At 42.5% G+C, this 24,838-nt stretch overlaps 1 protein-coding gene across 1 annotated transcript; it reads left to right on the top strand.

Moving 5' to 3' along the window:
• Window positions 1-1,089: 1,089 nt before the first annotated feature.
• NARS1 (asparaginyl-tRNA synthetase 1) lies at window positions 1,090-18,678 on the top strand. Its single transcript, XM_007080472.3, has 15 exons — window positions 1,090-1,304; window positions 2,354-2,433; window positions 5,166-5,231; window positions 5,325-5,417; window positions 5,504-5,593; window positions 6,741-6,819; window positions 8,108-8,178; window positions 10,286-10,372; window positions 11,580-11,801; window positions 11,907-12,106; window positions 12,522-12,657; window positions 13,284-13,397; window positions 16,323-16,454; window positions 16,749-16,880; window positions 17,618-18,678. The coding sequence occupies exons 1-15, from the start codon at window positions 1,262-1,264 to the stop codon at window positions 17,747-17,749; spliced, it is 1,677 nt and encodes a 558-aa protein (XP_007080534.1). The 5' UTR covers window positions 1,090-1,261; the 3' UTR covers window positions 17,750-18,678.
• The last annotated feature ends 6,160 nt before the right edge of the window (window positions 18,679-24,838 follow it).

Genomic DNA, 24,838 nt, shown 5'->3' with positions numbered 1-24,838 from the left:
TCTGCCCACAGCCATACGAGTGAGCTCCGTAGCAGATCCTCCCCTAGCCAAACTTCAGAAGACTGCAGCCCCTGCCCACAGCTTGATGCAGGAGACCCAGAGCCCCAACCCCCAGCGAAGCCACTCCTGGAATTCCTGGCTCTCAGAAACCGTGTGTTTGTTGTTTTAAGCGCCCAAGGTTTGAGGTAATTTGCTTTGCAGCAACAGATCACTAATACTTGTGTGGACAAACAGAAAAAGTGAGCAAAGAGGGAAAGGGAAAGTCCGTGAAATTAGCTGAAGTACTCTTGAAGAGAAGTATTTGGTTCCTATTCTCCATAGAGTCTGAACCTATGCACGTTGTTATTTTTAGTTTCTTTCATAACAAAAATAAGTTTTCCTTTGACTCAAGGACAAACTCTGGTATTCCACTCAACAGAGAATGATGACCAATGATGACCTTAGCTACCTTTTTTTTTTTTTTTTTTTTTTTTTTAGTATCTATTATGCACTGGGCAGTGTACTTGTATCATACTTCCCAAATAGGGAAATTGAAACATAGACAGGTTAGGGAATTTACCCCAAGGCAGTTAGTAAAAGGCAGAACCAGAATTTCAGCCAGGTTTGAAGCCTTAGTTCTTTCCGCATTATTATGGCCTAAGAGTGATCCTTACAACTTTATATAAAAATATTCATAATCCAAATCATAAATACGTAAGTGCTGTACGTTCATCCATTTACGTTAGAAAGTTAAAGCATCTTCCTATGTCACAACAGGCAACCCATGTGAGGGCCTCTTCTGTCCCTCACCCTCATCCCCACCTCGTGGCTAGCTCTCAATATATTTGATGATATTAATTCCACAAGCATTCCAACATTTGGGGATACAGAGCGAAACTTCTGGTCTGATTTCCAAAAGGGCCCCAGCGGACCTACAGCTAGGGGCAGAATTCAGCAGGGAAAACAGGCAGGTGGAGACCGTAGGGAAAGGATTGTAGCCCCTCCCCCGGCTCCCGGGTCTAAGCCTCCTGGGAGTTCCCAAGGGAACAGTGCCCCTCAGCGCGCGGGGGCGGGGCGTCGGACCCGGAAGTTGTCTCTGCCCGACCCAAAGATGGCGGCTGCAGTGACGCCCGCCCTCATGTCGTATCTTCCTGTAACCAATGCGCCTTGACGCTCGGGTGATTCGCCGGGGCGGCCTATGCGCGTCGTTCTGATGCAACGTCCGAGTCGAGGAATCCTCCGGTGCACGTTGGGGTGACAAGGCAGCAGTGCGTTGCAGGCGATGTCCTTGGAGGTGACCGGGCCGACCGCAGGGATGGTACTAGGTGAGCGGGGATCGGGGACTCCGGAGTGTGTAAGTGGAGCGATGCCCCTGCGTGGGGCAGGAAGCTAGTTGCAGTGGATTGCCTGGTCCCGAGTGGGCGGTCCACCGCTATTTATTCGTGAAAGATGGGAGCGAGGGAGGGGCCTGGACCCCAGCTGGGTCCCGACTCGCGGAGCGGGGCCCGGTTCCCCGGGAACCCCCAACGTCCGGGGACTGCGATGGCGGCAGCCCCGGACCCTGCCCCACGGCGAACCGTCTCGTGATTCAGCTGAGACTTGGGCACTGCGAGGCACTGTGAGACATCAGAATAATCCCCAAATATGTAAGCTCTTCCAAGAGATCATCCCGAAAGGACTTGAGAATGCCAATTCGCTTTCACACATCCTCATTTATATTGAGATTTCCGGGGGACCATATGGTGCAGTAGAAAAAGGAAAACAGAGACCTGGATTGATGTCACTGTTCACACTCAACTAGTTATAAGGCCTTCTGCAGTTTGTTTAAGCTCAGAGCTTCGGTATCCTTTAAAGATCAGACGGAGGTGGTATTTATTTGACATCTGTGCACTGTCACTGGGATATCTGTTTTGCATGTGTTATTTCGTCCTCCGTGCAGCCGATCAAGATGGGTATCATGTTTTCCCTCATTTCATAGACAAATAAGCTCAGAAAGGTTAAGTGAATTCCTGAGGATCACCTGGCTTTTAAAGCACAACATCCAAGATTCCAGTCTGGTCTGGCCAACTCCAAAGCCTTTTTTTTTTTGTTTTAATTGTTTTGGACTCCAATAGATACAGAAGCAGTCTCACAAATTAGAATCATCAAAGTTCATTTTGAAAAGCCAAATTTGTAACTAGTGTGTTTTTATGTAATGTCACTGAAATAAGGGAGTAGGAAAGTAATTATGATATTTCTTTTGGACTGTGGTAATTTTTGCTAATCAGTTGCTTGTTCTGTTCACAAAGGTAAAGAATGGATGAAGTAGTTACAGTATGAGGTGACTAATAATTATTGGCCAAGTGAGTAACTTAACTCTCCTTTTGTAAAACAGAGCTCTATGTCTCGGATCGAGAGGGAAATGATGCTACAGGTGATGGAACCAAGGAGAAACCTTTTAAAACAGGTCTAAAGGTAGCGTCTCATTAGGAAAATGGCTTTGTGTTTATTAATGACTTATGTCTATTGCTCTGTGAGTTGTCAATGATTTTATTTCAGGAAGTAGATTGTTTTTTAATTTTTTTTATGTTTATTCATTTTTGAAAGACAGAGACAGAGCACAAGCAGGGGTGGGGTGGAGAGAGAGGGGGACACAGAATCCAAAGCAGGCTCCAGGCTCCGAGCTGTCAGCACAGAGCCCGACGCGTGGCTCAAACTCACTAACCTCGAGATCGTGACCTGAGCCGAAGTCGGATGCTCAACCGACTGAGCCACCCAGGCACCCCAAGAAGTAGATTTGAAGAGAATTTTCAGGAAAGAGAAAATGAGGAATGTATACAGCTGTGTAGCTTTAAGAGTATTGGATGAAGAAGGTTTTAAACTTAATTTGAACATTTTGAAGAGGTGTCTTCTTTTTCTTTCTTATCACCCTGAGAGAGAACATGCGAAACTCACTAGAGGATTTTTATTTTTATTTTTTAATTTTTTTTAATGTTTATTTATTTTTGAGACAGAGACACAGCATGAGCAGGGAAGGGGCAGAGAGAGAGGGAGACACAGAATGTGAAGCAGGCTCCAGGCTCTGAGCTGTCAGCACAGAGCCCGACGCAGGGCTCGAACTCACGAACTGTGAGATCATGACCTGAGCCGAAGTTGGACGCTTAACCGACTGAGCCACCCAGGCGCCCCAAGGATTTTTAGATCATGAGAAATAATAGTACGTTAGTAAATTAGCATTCTGTCTTCACTCTACAGACTACTGAATCACTGAGTGTCTGTTCTGAGACACGGGTCCATTCTTAGTGTACTAATATAAATTAGATTCTTTGAGTCTCAAGACTCGGGATCATGTCTAGATTCTAGTGGTAAATTCACTAAGAGGCCTCTTGGGAGATTAGAAGAAATCTGGGCATGAATTTCATGTGAGGGAGGCTGAGTCATAACTTTTAGAGGGAAATCTTTCATTTCCGGTTGTTTTGGGGTGATTCCTATGGCTCCCCAAAATTGACAACAGTGTTTAGGTGAATGTTTGCAGAATGTCACTATTAGCAAAAGTGTGCCATTCTAATTTGGGGAATTGAAGTTTGGGTCTTTCAATTTCAGTGATAAAAGAAGAGCCATCAGTAGAGAGTGTCAGGTAGCAAATTCCTAATGATTTACAAACATCTCTACAAAGTCTGATTATTAAAAAGAATTCCTCCTCTTGGATGTTATTAAAAGATCCAGGTTCCCTCCTTTGCGATGATCATTGAGTTGGGGTTAGCGTTAAGACAAGATGAAAATTATTTTCCAGGTTTGGAAACTAGACCTTTAGTTTTTGTAGGCTGCAGATCCTATACCTGGAGAGACTAATTTGTTACATTTCGTGGTTGACTGAATCAAGTAATATAAACTATGAAATATAAATGACACGGCAACACCTGATATGTCTTCATATTTATGAAAAGAGGTGTTCTACATGGAGGAATTTTTCAAATTAAATGAGGCTTACTTAGCCTTAATGTTCTCAACCATTGTTTTTGTTTCTGAAAGAGTTTCAGAAACAACTTCCCTGATTTCTTAATAAAGATTAACCATTTAGGCGTAATCTGTGACTGTCTTTTATCGTTAGCTCTTTCTCCTCTGTCGTTCTCAGTATACTTCCTGCTGGTCCCCACAGCCCCTTAAAATCTTTCTTCCAGGCTGCTTATACTGGGAAACTGTATACAGTTGATCCTTGAACAATACATCCCCGCAGAGTCAAATCTGTATATAGTTTTTGACTTCCCTAAAACTTAACTACTAATAGCTTCCCGTTAAGCAGAAGTTTTACCAATCACATAAACAGTCAACACATATTTTGAATGGTATATGTATTATATATTGTATTTTTTAAAAAAGTAAACTAGAAGAAAGAACACGTTAAAATCATAAGGAAGAGGGGCACCTGGATGGCTCAGTCATTTGAGTGTCCGACTTTGGCTCAGGTCAGGATCTCACAGTTATAAGTTCAAGACCCACATCAGGCTCTCTGCTGTCAGCATGGAGCCCGCTTCAGATCTTCTGTCCCCCCCCCTCTCTCTCTGCCCCTCCAGTGCTTGCACTCTTTCTCTCAAAAATAAAAATAAACCTTAAAAAAAAATAAAATAAGGAAGAGAAAATGTACTTACAGTACTATACCGTATCTGTGGGAAAAAATCTGCATAAGTGGACCCACTCAGTTAAAAAAAATTTTTTTTTAATGTTTATTCATTTTTGAGAGGCAGACTGTGAGCAGGGGAGGGGCAGAGAGAGAGGAAGACACAGAATCCAAAGCAGGCTCCAGACTCTCAGCTATCAGCACAGAGCCCGACGCGGGGCTTGAACTCACAAACTGTGAGATCATGACCTGAGCCGAAGTCAGACATTCAACCAGCTGAGCCACCCAGGAGCCCCTGGACCCACTCAGTTTAAACCCGTGTTCAGGGGTCAACTGTAATGTGCAACCGAACTTGCTAGAATTTTTGTGAAAGGACCTGAGCACTTCTACTTTAAGCAAAGTGTCTTTAGTACATCTGACCAGTCATTCTATGAACATTGACTTTTGGCTCTTGGGGCCTGTATGCTTTTCTTCCTGGCTCTTGATTATGTTCTAGATAGCTGAAGTTGCCTCATAATTAGGATGTTATTTTGATTTCAAATATTGTACAACGTTAAAGCAATTTTCTTTTTCTCCCTTCCCACCCAAGGCTTTGATGACGGTAGGAAAAGAGCCCTTCCCCACCATTTACATAGATTCACAAAAGGAAAATGAGGTAGGTGAGCTAAAAAACTCAACAGAATTACATTTTATGAATAAATTTGCATCAGAACATGGAGGTCTTGAAAAAATATGTTTTTCTCTCTAGAGGTGGGATGTTATTTCTAAATCACAGATGAAGAACATTAAAAAAATGTGGCATAGGGAACAAATGAAGAGTGAATCCCGGGAAAAGAAAGAGGTGAGTCATGACTTTGCGACTGTGAACGGTTTTTGGGTTAGAATACTAGAAACCGTGTTAACAGATTGCTTTGTTGTTAAAATTAGGCAGAAGACAATTTGCGAAGAGAAAAGAACCTAGAAGAAGCAAAGAAGATTACCATCAAAAACGATCCAAGTCTCCCAGAGCCAAAATGTGTGAGTGTGACACGTGTAGTCCCAAGTATCGTGGACTTCCCACGCCAGACTGTCAGCTCTGTGTCTGAGGGGCGTCCCCCATGGTCTGTTCCTTTGCACCATTTACCCTTCCTTGCCTTTTAGAAGGCGTAGAGGGAAATTACATTTTCGAGTTATGAGGCTGGTTCTTCTGGGGTTCGTTTTATTATAAAGTTTAGTAATTAGGTGTTAAGTGGTTCCTGCCCTGCCTAAAAGCTGCCTAAGTGTCCTCCCTCCCTACCTGTCCATTTCTTCACCATAAAATAAGGGGTCAAAATCCATGATTCTCATTATTACTTTTTTTAATAGTGATGTTTCTTTTTTAATATTTATTTATTTTTGAAGGAGAGAGAGAGAGACAGAGCATGAGCGGGGGAGGGGCAGAGAGAGAGAGGAAGACACAGAATCCAAAGCAGGCTCCAGGCTCCGAGCTGTCAGCACAGAGCCTGATGTGGGGCTCAGACTCACAAGCTGTGAGATCATGACCCGAGTTGAAGTTGGACACTTAACCGACTGAGCCACCCAGGCACCCCTGTTTTCATGACTTTTTTAAACAGATGAAACATTTTGTGATTTTGTGAATTGTATGCCTCTGTATTTTCTCTAGAACAGATGCTGGGCTGTGAGTGGACATACTTAAATGTCAAGTCGTTCTTGCTCCTGATGAATTCTCCTATTTTTCCTGTGTCCTTAACGATGAGCTGTCTTGGCTGCATTCACGCTCCCCTTCCTGTGCTCCTCTCTCCTTACCCCTCCAAAGCAAAAGCTGGCCTTGCTTAGCTTCCACCTTTCGATGTCAGGAGGGACTATGAGGGCAGGAGAGGGCTCTGTGTGGACTGGTTGTTGCTGCTATTATGAGTTCATTTCATCATTGCTTATATATCAGTATCTGAGATTCCCGATGTTTCTCAGGGTCAGTTTTACACTAAGAGAAGACTTGGATTTTTTTTTTTTTTAACCACTCCAATATGGTGAAACTTTTTGGTTCTGACCTGCTGTAGAATGACTGTAGTTTTGTACCATTTGTGAATCTTTAACACTTTTCCTGTCATCCATCTAATAGCAGTGGAGAAGTTGATATGTGGTAAATTACACAGTTGGTCAGATGTTATTGATTTCAATTTGACAGGTGAAGATTCATGCACTGGAAGGATACAGAGGCCAAAGAGTAAAGGTATTTGGCTGGGTCCACAGGCTGCGTAGGCAAGGTAAATGGTATAGCTTTGCTTTTCTCGCTTCAATTTTAAACATCCCTGGTCTTAGGTGAAGGAGAACATTAAAGACCTTTTCTTGGGGAGAGGGGTGACATTTTTGGTATTGGAAGCTAGGTTTTAAAAGATGTGAACCATGGCCTTACTTTGTTCTTCTGTAATATGACTATTACAGGTTTAAAAATTACTTAAATGCTGGGGCACCTGGGTGGCTCAGTCGGTTAAGCGTCTGACTCTTGATTTCGGCTCAGGTCATGATCTCATGGTTTGTGACTTTGAGCCCCTCATCAGGCTCTGCGCTGACAGTGCAGAGCCTGCTTGAGATCCTCTCTCTCTTTCTCTCTCTGCTCCCTGCCCCCTCAAAAATAAATTAATAAATAAGCATTTAAGATACAAGTTATTTAAAGATTATTTAAATGCTATTTAACAGTAAGCAACCACAGAGATCAGAAGTATCCAGTAAATATTTGTCTACTTGAATTTAATTATTTAATGAAAAGCAGGGGATGTATTACAGCAAGTACAAAGCCAGATCTGAAATTTATTTATGGCAGTAGTGTTGACTCTTATAATTAGTGTATCTGCATTTTGCTTCTCCCTCGGCTCTGACTTTTTGCTTTCTCTTATTTTTATTTTTTTTAAATGTTTGTTTATTTTAAGAGAGAGTCGGGCACAAGTGGGGGAGTGGCAGAGAGAAAGGGAAAGAGAGAATCCTAAGCAGGCTCCTCACCATCAGTGCAGAGCCCAGCATGGGGCTCAATCCCACGGAACCGCGAGATCATGTCTGAGCTAAAATCGGGAGTCAGACACTTAACCGACTGAGCCACCCAGGCACCCCTCGTATTATTATTTTTATTACATGTATTTTATTGTAAGTAGTTATCACATCCTTTGGAAATAAGATGGGGCATAAGTAAAAAGAGTGATTCTGTGCAGCAATGTTTATGCCCCTCCCACTGAGCACACAGCACCATGTTATTACAGGGGATGCAGGGGTGAATAAGACCTAATCCCTCATCTCACGTGGCTTACTGTCTTGCTTTCCCATGGTCACGTGGATCATGAGGCTCACATAGGCTTTGGGAGCAGAGTGCAGAAAGTAAAGAACTTTACAAATACTGAGTAGTGATGTTACCAGTGGCCGCTTCAGAGGAAGGGGGCCACAAGGGAGGTTTGACCTTTTAACACTTAACCATGGAGTTTCCTTTTTTAATATCAAATTATGAGAAAGTACTTTTACGTGTTTTGAGAACATTCTGGCTAAATTTTTCTTTCTCACGTTTAGGAAAGAATTTAATGTTCCTAGTGTTGCGGGATGGTACGGGTTATCTTCAATGTGTCTTGTCGGATGACTTGGTAAGTGTTTTTTCTTCCTTATAGCTGAAAATCTGATTATTTTCAGTAAGTTCCTTTACTGTTAGTTTTGGGAATTTTAGGAGCGGTTTATGTATTTTAAACTGTTATGGAAAATTTCCAACACATAAAAATAGGAACCAGTACAGTTGACCCTCGAACAACATGGGTTTGAACTGCACAAGTCCGCTTTGCACATGGGTTTTTTTTACAGTATCGTAAGTGTATTTTCTCCTTTATGACCTTGTTCACGACGTCTCCCTTTCTCTAGTTTCCTTTAAGAATACAGTTTATAATGCGCATAACATGTAAAATATGTTAATTGATTTTATGTTATTGGTAAGGCTTCTGGTCAACCTTAGGCTGTTAGTTAAGTTTTGGGGGAATCAAGTGATAAGTGTATTTTTGACGGTGCAGGGGGTCAGCACCCCTAACTCCCAAATTGTTCCAGGGCAGCTGTATGAGGAAACCTCAGGGGCTCATCACCGAGCTTCGGTAACATCTTCGTCAGTTTCAGCTGCTATAATAAAGTACCATAGATTGGGTGGCTTACAAACAGAAACTTATTTCTCACAGTTCTAGAGGCCGATTGTGTTCTGGTGAGGGCCCTCTTCCTGGTTGCAGACTGCCAACTTCCTGTTGCATTTTCACATGGCAGAGAGCAGAGGAGGGGGGCAAACCCTGGTAACTCTTAAAAGGGCGCTAACCCCGTGACCCACCCTCATGACCTCATCTCATCCTCATCACCTCTGCGGAGCCTCACTTCCTCACCCCGTGCATTGGGGTGCAGGATTTCAACATACAAATTTTAGGGGGACAAAAACATTGAGTCATTAAGTAATAACTAATGTGTGGCCAGTTCTGGTTTTCTACACCCCCCCCCCACTTTTACTCCCCAGACATTGTACCATTTCATATAAATATACTTGAATTTGCATCTCCAAGAAAAAAAAATTTTTAAGTGTATTTATTTTTGAGAGATAGAGACAGAGCATGAGCAGGGAGGGACAGAGAGAGAAGGAGACACAGAATCCGAAGCAGGATCCAGGCTCCACACTGTCAGCACAGAGCCTGACACGGGGCTCGAACTCACGAACTGTGAGATCGTGACCTGAGCCGAAGTCCGAGGCTTAACCAACTGAGCCACTCAGGTGCCCCCCCAAAAAATATTTCTAAGATAACCATGCTAATGTTATCACAACTTCCTAAAATGAAGACCACTCCTAATTGGTTGGTTTGAATGAGAACCCAAACCAGATCTATGTATTCCTTTGAATTGATGTGGGTCTGAAATCTGAGTCTGTAACCATTCTTCCTTTTTCTTTTCTACCTCCATCCTCACTCCCTCCACCCGCCCCCCACAACCAGCCCTTGCTGTTTATTTGTTTGAAAAAACCTAGTTGGTTGTCTTGTGGAACTTGTCCATTCTAGATTTGGTTGGTTGCATCCTGAGATGTCATTTAACATGTTCCTCTATCCTCTGTATTTCTTATAAGCTTATCAGATTCAGGTTTTTGGGTTTTTTTGTTTGGTTTGGTTTGGTTTAGTTTGGTTTTGTTTGTTTGCTTGTTTGTTTTTGACACAGCTACTTCCTGGGCGAGGTTCTGCTCTTTCAATCGCATCACGTCACAAAACACATAAAGACACATGTTGTCTTTTTTTTTATGATTTGATGATAGTGAGTTGAAGTGTTGATAGCCTGACCCCTCCCTTATAAAGGTACTTGTCACTTTTGTCCTAATGATTTTAGTAGTATCGACGATCATAGTCTAGGTGGACTGTTTATTATTTCAACAGTCTGAATTTTAAAGAAAAAAAAATGGACTGTTCAGATATTTTTAAGAGATGTGGGCTACTGTCATTTCTGCATATATATGTGTATAAAGTGCCTATTTACTTCTATATGTTTATCTGTAAATAGATGGATCCTTCCCCCACAAAAATAGCTATTAATAGTAGATATTAGTACTAAATACTAACGGCCGTATTATTTTACCGGTTTTAGACCAGGTAACTTCTATGTCAGTAATCCCCTTACCTTTCTGTGCATTGGAACATATATTTTGACGTAAATATGAGTCAGTAAATTTGAGCTTTAATCTGTTTACAGTGTCAGTGTTACAATGGAGTAGTCTTGGCCACCGAGAGTAGCGTTGCAGTCTATGGGATGCTGAATCTGACCCCAAAGGGCAAGCAGGTGAGTAGATTGAATTCCTCACTGGATGAATAGGTGGTGGTTTGTTCTCCAATGCTTTCTATTTGTACTTTCTGTATTTGGGAAATAAACCCGCTACTGTGATGTCCTTGCTAAATTTAACATCCCTTTACCTTTTCCAGCGAAATATGTACACTGTACATCTCACATGATACAACAAACTCAGGGATTTCCAGTTTTACAGATTTCTTAAATAACCCTCAGGGGCCATAGTAAAGCCACTTTGCTACGGATGTGTGAATAATTTTTCAGCAAGGTGGAAGTAAGAACCATCTCCCCAAAAAATTTTGAGAGGACAGTAACCTGAATCTGAAATTTTATGAACAGAATTTGAAAGTCTCTTTTAGAAAAAGTTAACTGTAATTCTGCTAGAGAGTCGTTTGTTCTCCAGCCAACAGGCCCATAACCCACACAGCTAGTTACAGCTACTTCTTGGTAATTATCGTTCAGGTAATTACTGTGGTTCTGCTTGTTGGCTGGGAAAGAAAACGAACGAATGTGGCATATTAACCACCAGAGGGAGCCCCTAGAGTCTTCCTGATAGACTAGAAATACCGATAAAAGAGGGTCTCCCAGACTTCACGTAAAAGAACCTACATTAAGAATAAATATCTGATTCAAGTTCACTGACGTAATGTCATTTGCAAAATGGAGTAGTCGTTACGATGTGTTACTTGCTCTCCAGGGTTTGGCACCAAGATAATTACATATATTCCATGATGCCTGGCTTCTAAAATGAATTGCTATTAATGGAATTATTAGGGAGAATTTGAATTTCTGTCATATATCTGTTCCAAAGAGAAACAGCTTTTGGCAAAATCTTTGCATTTAAGGAGTTTTTTAATATAAGTAAAGTGTTATTTTAAATTATCGGGCAAAGGTGAGAAGATACGCCAGCTGGTAATGGTGGTTAGTACTTACTCCAAGTTGCAAGATTATCATTTATTTTCTAGTTAGTGCTTTTCTATTTTGTTTTTAAATTGCATATTTACTCTGAGAGGAATATTAAAAATACCAATATAAAATTGAATTATTGGGTCTTTGTGATTGGAAAAGTAGGCTAATACTGATGAGGTCTTAGAAATACCAGGTTACCAAAAATTTTGACATGAGTTAAAATCCTCAATAATGTTAGTTTTTTGTCTTCTCCTCTCTCTCCTTTCTCCCCACCCCTCTTTCTGAAATGTAGGCTCCCGGTGGCCATGAGCTGAGCTGTGACTTCTGGGAACTGATCGGGTTGGCCCCTGCCGGAGGAGCTGATAACCTGATCAACGAGGAGTCGGATGTTGACGTCCAGCTCAACAACCGACACATGATGATCCGGGGAGAAAACATGTCCAAGATCCTGAAAGCACGTTCCGTGGTCACTAGGTGCTTTCGAGATCACTTCTTTGATAGGGGATACTATGAAGTAAGTGTGTGTTCATCTTTTATAAAACAAACGATACCTTCTGCCATTTTTACACTTGAATGGTGGCACTCACTAGCCTTTGTTTACGCCTTTCCATTGGAACAGGTTACTCCTCCAACGTTAGTGCAAACACAGGTGGAAGGTGGTGCTACGCTCTTCAAGCTGGACTATTTTGGGGAAGAGGCATTTTTGACTCAGTCCTCTCAGTTGTACCTCGAGACCTGCATTCCGGCCCTGGGAGATGTGTTTTGTATTGCACAGTCATACCGGGCAGAACAGTCCAGAACACGAAGGCACCTGGCTGAGTACAGAATTGTCTTTTTATTGTTATTTAAAAAGAATAGTTTTAAGAACGTATGTTTAGAGAAGCAATCTTTATGTAGGAAAATGATGACTATGTAAAAAAAAAAAAATTGACCTATTCAAAGGGTATGTGGAAGGCAGTTCAACAAATTAATGGAAGTCATGTATGGTTTTGCCTCCTAGGCCAGAGCTAGCTTTGGGCTCCTCTTTGACTTGGCCTTGATCCTTTGTAAGGGATAAACAAATCACTATTCACAGGGGAAAGAAAGGGGCCCTAAAACTAAGTTGCTGAGTTGGGAGTTGGTCAGTGGTGCTGGAATTGCACATTTCTGGGCAGTTTTGCAATGTTAATGTCCTTGCTTGGGAGAAACTTGGCAGAAAAGAAGAGCGGCCCCCAGCTAGTGTCTTGTTCTTCAGATACACACACGTGGAAGCAGAGTGCCCTTTCCTGACCTTTGAGGAGCTCCTGAATCGATTGGAGGACTTGGTTTGTGATGTGGTGGACAGAGTCTTGAAATCACCTGCAGCAAGCATAGTTCGTGACCTCAACCCGGTAGGAGTACTGTTTTATGGACATGCAAAATCAGAATTTTTTTTCGGAAAGTAATGAAGTCTTCACCATCAGTTTTTCTAGATTTAATGATGTGAGCTCTGAAATAACTCACTTTTATGTGTATATACACACACACACACACACATATATACATATATATGTATATGTATACATATACATACATATGTGTGTGTGTATGTATACATATATATACATATATATTTTTTTTAAGCATATGATTGGGACATAGCTTTATTATTAGTTTTAGGTGTACAGCATAATGTTTTGATATACAATTTGTTCTTACGATGCAACCTTCTAAGATCTATTCTCTTAGCAACTTTCAAATTTATAAATCGAGTATTGTTAGATATAGTCCCCTTGTTGCACATTATATCCTCAGGACTGACTTATTTTATAACTGGAAGTTTGTACCTTTTGACCACGTTCCCGCATTTCTGTACTTATATTTTTAAGAGAAACTTTGATTCCATTTGTAGGAATGTCCTCGTTGTTTGCTAGTCTGAAATAACATTTTGCAATAACGATGAACAGTTTTTCTTAAAATGGAGCTCTCAGTGTTACCGCTTCTTCACATAACACTGTATTTTTTCTTTCCGTTATAGAACTTCAAGCCCCCCAAACGGCCTTTTAAGCGAATGAACTATTCAGATGCTATCGTGTGGCTGAAAGAACACGACATAAAGAAAGAAGATGGAACTTTCTATGAATTTGGAGAGGTATGTATTGCTTTCTAATTGTTGTTTCAAAGGTGTCATTGTGAGCCAGTGGATCGCTACTCTGGTTATTTAACCAGTAATGCAGGAGGCATCTGCTTCTGGTCAAATAAATGGTAACAACAGACCCACCTCCTCCCTGGGGTTGTTAGGATTCAGAATCCGCAAGTGTAGAGTAAGCCTTAGAACGGTACATTTCTGTAGTGTTCAGTAAATAGCTGTCACATCTTTTGCCTCTTTCCTCTTCTTCCATGATCAATCCGTGGTCTTGATTTACTCTAGTGGTAATTCTCAAGACTAGTGGGAGGCTTCAGAAAGGTCAGAAAGGTGTAAACTTTAAAATTACATGCAGGGGGCGCCTGGGTGGTTCGGTCCTTTAAGCGTCCAACACTTGATTTTGGCTCAGGTCATGATCTCACGGTTCGTGAGTTCGAGCTCCACATTGGGCTCTGCACTGATAGTGTGGAGCCTGCTAGGGATATTCTCTCTCTCTCTCTCTCTCTCTCTCTCTCTCTCTCTCTCTCCCTCCCTCTCCCCCTCCCCCTCTCTCCCCCTCTCTCCCCCTCTCCCCCTCTCCCCCTCTCCCTCCCTCCCTCCCTCTGTATCTGCCCCTCCCTCACTCATGCTCACTCTCCCTCAAAATAAATAAATTAATTAAAAAAAATGAATTACATACAAAATATTGGTATGTTTATGTTCGTTTTATTTGTCTGGAGAAAGTAACCTGGCTCTTTCAAAGAGGATTCCTCTCCCAAAAGAGTATATTAAAACTTTTTCAGGTGGAGAAGAGTCAAAGAAAATAGCTGTTGTTTGAAATGCAAACCAAGAGAGCAGGCCTTGATGGGGAAGGTGGTCTAGTGTTTCAGATAAACTGGGAATGTATATTAGAGGTATAGATTGTTAACACTATTAAGCCCTCTTCCCTGTGCATTTAATCATTTCTTACATGGTATTTGAAAATCTGTTTTTATAGATAAAATTTGAGTATTGCTATTTAAAAAAAAAAATATATATATATATATATATATATATATATATATATGAGTAGCTACTGCTAACTAAAGTTTTGTTTCATTTTTGGAAGGAATTTACAGAGAGGACAAACAGTATATTAGACCTCTATAAATTACTTCTAGTGTTTCAGTTGGTGGTGTATAATAACAAAATTTGGGGGCCGCCTGGGTGGCTCAGTAGGTTAGGCGTCCAACTTTGGCTGAGGTCATGATCTCGTGATCCGTGAGTTTGAACCCCACGTCAGGCTCTGTGCTGACAGCTCGGAGCCTGGAGCCTGCTTCGGATTCTGTGTCTCCCTCTCTCTCTGCGCTTCTGCCGCTCATGTTCTGTCTCTCTCTCTCCGTCTCTCTCTCCCTCAAAAAATAAAGAAACACTTTAAAAAAATGTTTGTATTGAAGATTTGAGAATTGTTATTACCTAAAACTTAGCAAAGTAGTGTCACAAAGTTGAGTGGAAAGAGCACAATGTTTGGAGTAAGAAGCCCTCCAGGTGGGCTTAGCTCCCACCTGTGTCCTTACTGCTGAGTAATGGGAGGCCAGTGACCCCACCCCCTGGTTCTTTATCTCCACTGTGGAGGTAAGAGCAGCTTTGCCAAGTTGTGAGCACTCCGTGAATTGAATGCTTAGTCGGGTCCGAGGCTCAAAAGGCCCTCGAAGCTTGTCAGCATTTATTGCACGCTGATGTCATCCCGTACACATGAGGAGACCAGAGTACATACGGGGTCCTCCCAACTTTTTGGAATGTGCAGTAAGACCATTTCCTCCCGGGGGCGCCTGGTGGCTCAGTCGGTTAAGCATCCAACTTCGGCTCAGGTCATGATCTCACGGCTCGTGAGTTCGAGCCCCGCGTCGGGCTCTGTGCTGACAGCTCAGATCCTGGAGCCTGCTTGGGATTCTGTGTCTCCCTCTCTCTCTGCCCCTCTCCTGCTCGCGCTCTGTTTCTCTCTCTGTCTCTCTCTAACATGGATAAACGTTAAATTTTGGTTTTTTTTTAATACCATTTCCTCCCAGTTAAATCTCACTCTAGTAGGTAAAGCAGATGAAAGCTGAGGGACCAGTATTATCCAACTCATCTCCCATTTCCTCTCTTTACTTTGGAGGGCACAGGCCTCCCGGGACTGGGGCTTGGTGACCCCTGTGCCAGGTGATTGCTAAGCTCCATTTTGGCTCTTAGGTTAAACATATCAATGAGTCTTGTCCTGTTCTCTCGGTCAGTTTGTACTGAGACAAGACTTTTCAGGTTTAACTTGAATTTATGTGTGGTTTACCCAGATGATGTTTTGGATGAGAAGCAGACTAGCCCTGTCCTTCATCATCTAACATTTCTCGGCTAACTATTCTACGTGCGGTTACGCTTATGAACTTGACACTGGTTATTTGTCTTATGACTCTTGTCTTCCTACCATTGAAGCCACATAGATTTATTGTAACAGGAAAAGAAGTACAGATGACAGGACAGGTTAAAGATTAGTGTTATTAATAACACTGTGCATAGACCAGTGATATTCTGGAGCATTCACTGATGATCTTATGCCATATGGGACTAAGTGGACCATGTTTGCTTCAGAGCTAGACGAAACTGGCCCCTGAGAAAAGTAACTGAACAGTATCTAGTCACAGTGATAACGACTTGAGTGGTTTGGTTTTCGTCTCTCAAGCAGCATGGCTCTTGAGATGTACTGTAGAAGGAAGCGGATCTTTTTGCAGTTGGTTTAATAACTGCGTGTGAGTTTTTAGAATACCTTGATTGTTTTTGAAAGAAACTGTTGCTTCCACCCATGGGTATGGGTTGTGGATGGGTGTGTATTCTCTACTGTATTGCATTCATGAGATAAGGGCTGCTTCTGGGTGAGAGCTGCCTCTGTCTTGTTGGCTTTCGAGTAGTAAATGTTAATGAAGCCTTATTTCACCGCAGGATATCCCAGAAGCTCCTGAGAGACTGATGACAGACACCATTAATGAGCCCATCTTGCTATGTCGATTTCCCGTAGAGATCAAGTCCTTCTACATGCAGCGATGTCCTGAGGATTCCCGCCTTACAGAATCTGTCAGTTTGTGATTCAGATCATAATTTTGCTCTTTAAGGGGGTGGGGACTGCCACTGGAATAAGATACAGCTCATGGCAAATGCTGCATTATACATCTAGAATGGCAATATTTAAAGAAGTGGGTTTTGTCTTCTGATTGGCTTTAACATTTCTTGTTAAATTACAGGATTTTAATGTTACATCCATAGTGCTCTGTTAGCTGTAAGAGCTTCATTGTGGTTTTCCTTGAAACTAGAGCCGTGTCATGACTGACAGCTTGGTAGTAACTGCATTTTATTTACTTGTTTTTAAAGGTGGATGTGTTGATGCCAAATGTTGGTGAGATTGTGGGAGGCTCAATGCGTATCTGGGATAGTGAAGAAATGCTGGCGGGTTATAAAAGGGAAGGGATTGACCCCACTCCCTACTACTGGTACACAGATCAGGTAAGAACAGTTTTGTTTTGGTTTTTACACTCTTAAATGTTTTCATTATAATAGTTCTGTATAAACTGAAACCTAAAAGGCGAGAAGTCAGTGTGGTACTTTGGTGTTTGAACGAGCTATATTCAGCTTGATGTTCTAATAGTGTGGCATGGGATTATTACTAGTTTTACCTTTGTCCAATAATATGTGCACTTCATTTGAAAAGCTACTAGCTGCTGGCCTTGTCATTGCTACTAAAATTTTAAAAAATTGTTGTTAGATTCTACCAGCGTCTAGGCTAGCTTGCATTTCCCTCTGATAAACGGAGACGTTGACTTAGTTTAAAAGTTTGAAATCTCTTCTTTTCAGGGTGACACTTAACCCCTGGTTTATTTTTCATACCAAATCATTTCTACACACGTGGCCTATGAAAGCAAATAGAATAAGAGTTCAATTCTTGGGGCGCTTGGATGGCTCAGTTGGTTGAGCGTCTGACTTCGGCTCAGGTCATGATCTCACCGTTTGTGAGTTCGAGCCCTGCATTGGGCTGTGTGCTAACAGTGTGGAGCCTGCTTCGGATCCCTCGCCCCTCTCTCTCTGCTTCTCTCTCTCTCTCTCTCTCTCTCTCACAAATAACATTTAAAAAAATTAAAAATAGAGTTGAATTCTTAACCACGATAAGTGAACTCATTTCACAGTAGAAAAATTTTAATATCTTAGACAAAATTTTAAACATCTGTTCTTTTTTTTTTAAACAGAGAAAATATGGCACATGTCCTCATGGCGGATATGGCTTGGGCTTGGAACGATTCTTGACCTGGATTCTGAATAGGTATCACATCCGAGACGTATGCTTATACCCACGATTTGTCCAGCGTTGCAAACCATAACTGATTCCTCCAGAAACATTAAGGAAAGAATACAGTTTATGAAAGGAACAGACTGCCTCTTTCAAAAAAAAAGCCAAAATCTTCCCTTTTTTATTCCATTCATGTTTATCTATTTCTTTTTTCTCTACCACCAAAAGCAATTCAAATCATTTGAATATCAAGTAACATCCTATTGTCTTTGGTTTTTTTTGGGTTTTTTTGGTATTGTCATTTAAAAAAACAATATCCATCAGAAAGTTTGGGGGAAACATGTGGCATGTAACACTACAGTTATAACTCCATTTCAGCATTTTTATCTAATTATAGGTTATAATTTTTGCATCATATATGCCGCATATATACTTAAACAGTTTTTAATTATGGACTAAGACATTCCAGTAACTTAATCGTTTCGTCCTGTTAAGTGTAACTGGAATTCTTTAATTTATGTCATTTTATTGTATTCGTGAGTTAGAACATCTTGGGGGAAAATTGACAGTGGTGTAAAAATCTGCTAGTGTTAGAACAATGTGATTCGGTAATAGATACTGGAATCAAACAAACACACTTTTGCATTGGTTATTAATCTTTTCTAATTGTGTAGAGCTGCTTATAATTCTAAAGCATATGAATTGGTGTGGAAGAATTTGTAAAAATGGAATTGCCCTAAACAATTTGAAGTTACGGCAAAAAAAAATTTTTTTTTTGGTTCCTAGCGTTAGGTTAAGCTAAAGAGGCAGTGAGCTTCCCTCTTTCCTGGTAATTTCTAAGTAATTAAGAATAAATAAATTCCGAAAGAATTTGCAGCTGGAATCTTAATGACAATTGTACGTGGCTGTCTGAGTCTTCCCACACTGTGTCTTTAGATCTAATCTGTGTTACCTTATTAACTCCTAGCAGGCTTATTGAATGCCTTCATTTCAGATTTGGTTAATTTCTCTCCCAAAATGCATGTCATGTATTCTCAATAGGCTGTATTCCCAGCAATCAATAAATGGACACACATAAAAACTATTTGCTGGCTTAATTTTTCTAAAGCTGAACATCTCAGTCTTACATTAGTTCATGCCTTTTTCATTTTTGTCAATCTTTTTATTTTTCATAATGTGTATGTGGGAAGTTAGATATTACCAAATTTAGTAGGTATTATTAAAATTGCATAATAGTGAAGAGAAACAAGTTTTAAAAATTAGATGTGGGTTCTAGTTAAGTTTTGTAATCTTTGTTATTTTTGGACACATTAGATTATATCCTATTTTGCAATTAAGTGAAATGACAGATGGATATGGGGCATTTATAGTATATTTGGCCTGTGGGGCACCTGGCCTGCTCAGTCAGTTGTGTCTGACTCTTGATTTGGGCTCAGCTCATGATCTCACGGTTCATGAGTTTGAGCCCCACATTGGGCCCCGCACTGACAGTGTGGAGCCTGCTTGGGATTTTCTCTCTCTCTCTGTCTACCCCTTCCCCACTCATACACATGCATTCTCTCTCTCTCTCTCTCTCTCTCTCTCTCTCTCTCCCTCTCTCCCCCCTCCTCCCCCCCCGCCCACCACCCCCTCCAAAATAAATGAATAAACTTAAGATATATCGTATATTTGGCCTGTATCTTTAAGTAAAAAGTACTTGGAAGAAAGTGAATGAGCTCTGACTGGATTCAACGAGGCAGTTCATTTGCTCAGAATTTGAGGACGAGGTTGGACCCAGTTAGTCTAAATTTTAATTGTGTAAATAAATGGAGAATTTTGAATACTGAGAGAGAGCTGTGGGATTAGGTGGGGATAAATGCGTCAAGGTCATGGTGACATCGGGCCAAGAATCTGAGCGTGGCGAGCAGCAAACCTCATGCACGTGGATGTTCTTCCCTTGACCGTGTAGTTGTTACTGCCACCTGGTGTCACAGCCCCATCCTGAGGCCCCACCGCGTGTCCAGCCACAGACACCCAGTTCCGAGTTCCTGTTCCTGCGGGACTGTCCTCTCACGGCTCTTTCCTGACGTGGCTCTTTAAGTTGATTCTTCCCCCTCAACCCCCTTTACCTTTGCTACTTGTGCAACAGGCCTGCTTGAGGTTTTGGAGACGGATGGGAGGCTACTCGGCAATTCAGACGACTTTGGTATTAACTCTCCCTCTTGTGTCTGGCAGCCGCTTGCAGCCACCCAGCTTTTACCTTTTTGCTCAGCGTCTCCCTCCCCGCTCCGCACCTGCTTGCCTCTAGCATTTACTAAAACTTTCTTTAGTGTACAGGGCAGTACGACCTTGTCAGAAGCAACGTTCCTTCCTACGCACTGGAATCACTTGGGGACCTTAAAAATGCCGATGTCTGGGTCTTATCCCAGACTAATTGAATCCAAAGTTCAGGGATGGGTCCTGGATGTCTTTCAGAAGCTACCCAGGTGGGGCTTTTGGACAGCCAGGTTGACCATCACTGAGTAGCTCCGTGCTACTTTTTTTTTTTCTTTTTTTAAGTGTATTTATTTTGAGAGAGAGAGAATCCCAAGCAGGCTCTGCACTGCTAGTGTAGAGCCTGACGCGGGTCGCGAACCCACGAACCGTGAGATCATGACCTGAGCCAAGATTAAGAGTCAGATGCTCAACCAACTGAGCCCCACCCCCACAGGCACCCCAGCTCCCTACTGCTTCTAAACGCAACCTTAAGCCTCTCTTACTATCACTGTAGGTGATAGTAATTTAATTATTCCTATCATTTAATTAACTCCCATTAGTCACTGTAGTTGAAAGGGGGAAATTTGGGTAAGGCCGAGGCTGTTCAATACCGGCCAATGGCTACAAAAGCACTACATGTGTTTCCATTTAGCGTTCAAGGCATATTGACAAGTTCTCGAAGTTAGGACAACTGCCACCAGTGCTGCAAGTAGGGCTTTGTGTCAGGCCACGCACTGTCCTGTGCTTCTGTCCTCACGGTAACCTTCGGGTAATTTGTATTAACCCTAAGACAATGGCTGAGGGGCGCCTGGGTGGCTCAGTCGGTTAAGCGGCCGACTTCGGCTCAGGTCATGATCTCGCGGTCCGTGAGTTCGAGCCCCGCGTCAGGCTCTGTGCTGGCAGCTCAGAGCCTGGAGCCTGCTTCAGATTCTGTGTCTCCCTCTCTCTGACTCTCCCCCGTTCATGTTCTCTCTCTGTCTCAAAAAAAAAATAAATAAACGTTAAAAACAAATTTAAAAAAAAAAAAAAAAAGACAATGGCTGAGAAAGGTTAAGGCATGTGCCCAAAGCTGCATGGTTAGTAAGTGGCAGAATAAAGTTTTAAACCCCCAAATTTGAAGTGTTTTAAAACTTAGAATCAGCACATTTCATTCAACCCTTCTAGAAAAAACAAAAGGTATGTATGTCATGATGTCCAAATACTATAGTCGTATTGGTAATCACTGGTCAATTAAATGGTTTGGTTTCTTATTCTGGAAAGTTTCTTTCTACCTCATGAAACGTTACTAATGTGATTAGTGAAGAACATCAGGTAGTCATAGTTCCATCTTCCCACAGAAGCTTCTGGAGCCTCTGTCTGCTTTAGTCTCAATTATCCACCCTCTGTTCACGGAACACAGTTATCCAGAGTTGTCTTTCACAGTTCCCTTTGCCTTTCCATGTTGGACATCCTATTTCTGTATCGGACATCTTATTTCCAGTGTTTTATGTTCCCCTCCTGGGTTACTTCCTCATTTTGGTGGCACACATTCTCCAGTAGTTTATTGAGGAAGGGTGTGGGGAGAGTAAATTCGTTGAGACCTTGCATATCTGGACACGCTCTTGATCTATCTTTGCACTTGAACCATAGTCTCCATATTAAAATGTGGGCCAACAAGCACGTTTCCTTCAGAATTTTGAAGTCCCGCCTTCCCGTGTTGCTACTGAGAATTCCCAAGCATTCTCACACCTGGTCCTTTGCATATGACCTGTCTCTTCTGGAAAACTTGCCCCCAGTGTTCCAAAATTTCATGATATTTCTTGGGACTTTGCATTCATTCCCACTGGATGGTTGACCAGCCCCTTTTACATCCAGAAAATCGTGCCCTGGAGCTGTGAAGAAGTTTCTTAAGTTGCTTCATTGAAAGTCTCCCTTCTGTTTTGTTTTTGTTTTGCTTTCTTTCTAAAACTATTATTCAGATATAAGGCTTTTTAAATGTTCTTTTTTTTAAAAGTTTTTATTTTGAGAGAGAGAGCAAGTGAGCAAACGTGTGTGAGCGGGAGAGGGGCAGAGAGTAAGAAAGAGCGAGATGGGGCACCTGGGTGGCTCAGTCAGTTAAGTGTTTGACTTTGGCTCAGGTCATGATCTCATGGTTTATGGGTTCGAGCCCCACGTCAGGCTCTATGCTGACAGCTCAGAGCCTGGAGCCTGCTTCTGATTCTGTGTCTCCCTCTCTATCTGCCCCTCCCCTGCTCATGCTCTGCGTCTCTCACTCTCAAAAATGAATAAATGTTAAAAAAAAAAGAAAAGAAAAGAAAGAGTGAGAATCCCAAGTAGGCTCCGAGCTGTCAGCGTGGAGCCTGATGTGGGGCTCAAACCCATGCACTGCAAGATCATGACGTGAGCTGAATTCGAGAGTTCGATGCTCAACCCACTGTGCCACCCAGGCGCCCCTAAATGTTCTTTTATCTTTTTTTGGTGGAGGAGGGGGTTTGGTATTTTCTGGAAGTTCCTCAACCTTTTCCCAGTCCTATTGAATTTTTCATCTCTTAGCAGAGTAAAGGATAAAAAAAATTTTTTTTTAATTCTTATTCTGACCTCAGAAAGTTCCGTCTCTAAGGTCTCTATTCCACATTTTCTAACTGCATCTTCCCTGTTTCCTCCATATTGTTTTCTTCTACTTGGCTGGGTGTCTTTTTCCAGTTAGAGGCTTTCCTCAGTTGTCGGGTAGTGCTTCATGGTTACCTGCCGAGAATTCCAAACAGGGCTGGAAAGGCTTCCAGCGTGTGGGTAGATGTGCACCTGCTCTGCAGCGCACCTGCTATCTTCAGCCCAGAGCCTTGGGCGGCCTCCCAGCAACCTCACCTCCAGCCGGCTGCTGCAGTTGGGGGGATCTGGGAAGTCTGACTTCTTTATCCAACTTTCAATCCGTCTCCTAGCATCCCTCTCTCCACCCCCACCCCCAGAGCCACCTGGTAGCGCCAATCCTGAGCCGCCTAGGGATTCTGTCGTGTGACTCTCGATGGTTCTTAGGATGGCCAGCTTAGGGTTCTTGGGTTGCTAAATCATTAGCCATTTATCCATCTGCCTTCCGGGTCCCAAAATTCTGTTGCGGTGGTTCCCTTTTCTCCCCACTCCTTCTAGGTTTGCGCTTGAAACCACCAGCACTGTCTCCTGTCTCCTACCTGTTCTCCCCACCCCACGTGTCTCGCGCTCTGTAGGCTGCACACCACTCGCTCAACTGTTTTCCTCAGAGCACAGCCCCCAGCAGGCTCCGCTTCTCAGGGACTGTCACGACTATCCCCAGTTCGTGAGCCCCTCAGCTTATAACTCTTAGTCCTTCCCCCACCCTGTGCAGTGGTGACGTGAATGCCTTGCTCTTGGGTACTGTGTGCTTTTCTGCCTCCGTGGCGTCCCCTCACGTTGAAGACATTCCAGTTCCTCTCTTCTTGTAAGTTCTGAGACCACTTGGATGAAAAAGCATTCCTTCCTCCTCTCAGCCTGAAGTCATCACTGACTTTTATCCGGGAAACCTCTGGTCACCTCTAGCTCCCCCGCAGTAAACAGATCGATTTACTAAATAAACATAATAATTCCCTCCACCCCCCAAATCTCAGCTGAGTGTGAAAGGCATATCTCTAGGCATTAGAAGCAGAGGGCAGGGAGGTCTGAGGGTCTCAAAGCCAGGGCTTTTAGGTTCGGGTTGAGGGTTAGGGGGAGAACTGAGCCCAGATAAAGACACAGGGAAGGTGCTTTTTAAATATATTTTTATTAAATATATTTGTATTAAATATATATTATTATATATTATATAATGTATATTAATATTAATATTTACTATTTTATTGAATATATATTATTAATATATTTTTATTAAAATATAACTTACAGAAAAGGTCACATATCATAAATGTGCAACTCCATGAGTTTCCACAAAGTGAATGCATTGTGTACCCAGCTCCAAGAATGCCCAGACAGAAAGGTGGAAAAAGAGCAGGACCCCTTCTTGCATGAAGCAGGGCCTCAGGGCTGGTTCTTGTGTGAGAAGAGATCTAGAAAATTGGCCTTGGGACCCAGAGAAGGACAAGGAAGGCTGCCATCGCTCAGGGCTCTGCATAGGGAATGAAAGCTTCCTGGAAAGAGTCAACGCTCCTGGTTTTTACACAACTGCCAGGAGCAGGAAAACCAAGCTGAGAAATGAACACCCACCCCGTCTAAGACTGGCGGGATCCCTGGATCCTGGCAGAGTCAAACCAGAAAGTCTTTTAGGGATCCTTCCACCACCCAGGGAGCAGAGAACTCTCTGGGAAAAAACACTCTGACCCATATGAACTTAAAAAACCCCACAACCCAGAGAAGAAAATGAACGAATTTGGTCACGCGGCAAGTGTCTTAATACTGGCTAAGGAGCTCCCATCTATTTCCCACACTGCAAAGTGAACCTTCTGAAACACTGTGGGTCACTGTGCTAAAGGGAGATGACTCGGGGGACCAGTGTTTCGTCACCTACAAAGTCCTGCATCAATCAGCCCAAGTTTCTTGCCGCTTACCCCACACGCTCTGCTCAAGACACATGGGTCCCCTTGCTGTTCCTCAAAAGCCTTGCTATGGGTTCCCTCCCCCGCTCGCACTCTGTCTCTCTCAAAAAAAATAAACATAAAAAAAAAATTTTTTTTAAATGGGGGTGCCTGGGTGGCTCAGTCAGTTGAGCGTCTGACTCCAGCTCGGGTCATGATCTCACAGCTTGTGGGTTTGAGCCCCACGTTGGGCTCTGTGCTGACAGCTCAGGACCTGGAGCCTGCTTCAGATTCATTCTGTGTCTCCCTCTCTCTCTCTGCCCCTCCTCCACTCACACTCTGTCTCTCTCTCTTTCTCTCTCTCAAAAAATAAACATTAAAAAAAAAATAAAAAATAAAAAAAGCCTTGCTATGGGTTATGTCCCCTACAAAGATATGTAGAAACCCTC

Source organism: Panthera tigris, chromosome D3 (assembly GCF_018350195.1).
Source record: "Panthera tigris isolate Pti1 chromosome D3, P.tigris_Pti1_mat1.1, whole genome shotgun sequence".
In the NCBI taxonomy this organism is placed as follows: Eukaryota; Metazoa; Chordata; class Mammalia; order Carnivora; family Felidae; genus Panthera; species Panthera tigris.
The sequence above is the reverse complement of the archived record's forward strand: the minus strand, read 5'-3'. Positions and strand labels throughout refer to the sequence as shown.

Excerpts from the sequence above, each read along its gene's own strand:
- NARS1 (XM_007080472.3), top strand. The coding sequence starts at position 1,262 with ATGTCCTTGGAGGTGACCGGGCCGACCGCAGGGATGGTACTAG. Across the intron at positions 10,373-11,579 it reads TGACCCCAAAGGGCAAGCAG|GCTCCCGGTGGCCATGAGCT; the intron begins GTGAGTAGATTG and ends TCTGAAATGTAG. Across the intron at positions 12,107-12,521 it reads ACACGAAGGCACCTGGCTGA|ATACACACACGTGGAAGCAG; the intron begins GTACAGAATTGT and ends CTTGTTCTTCAG.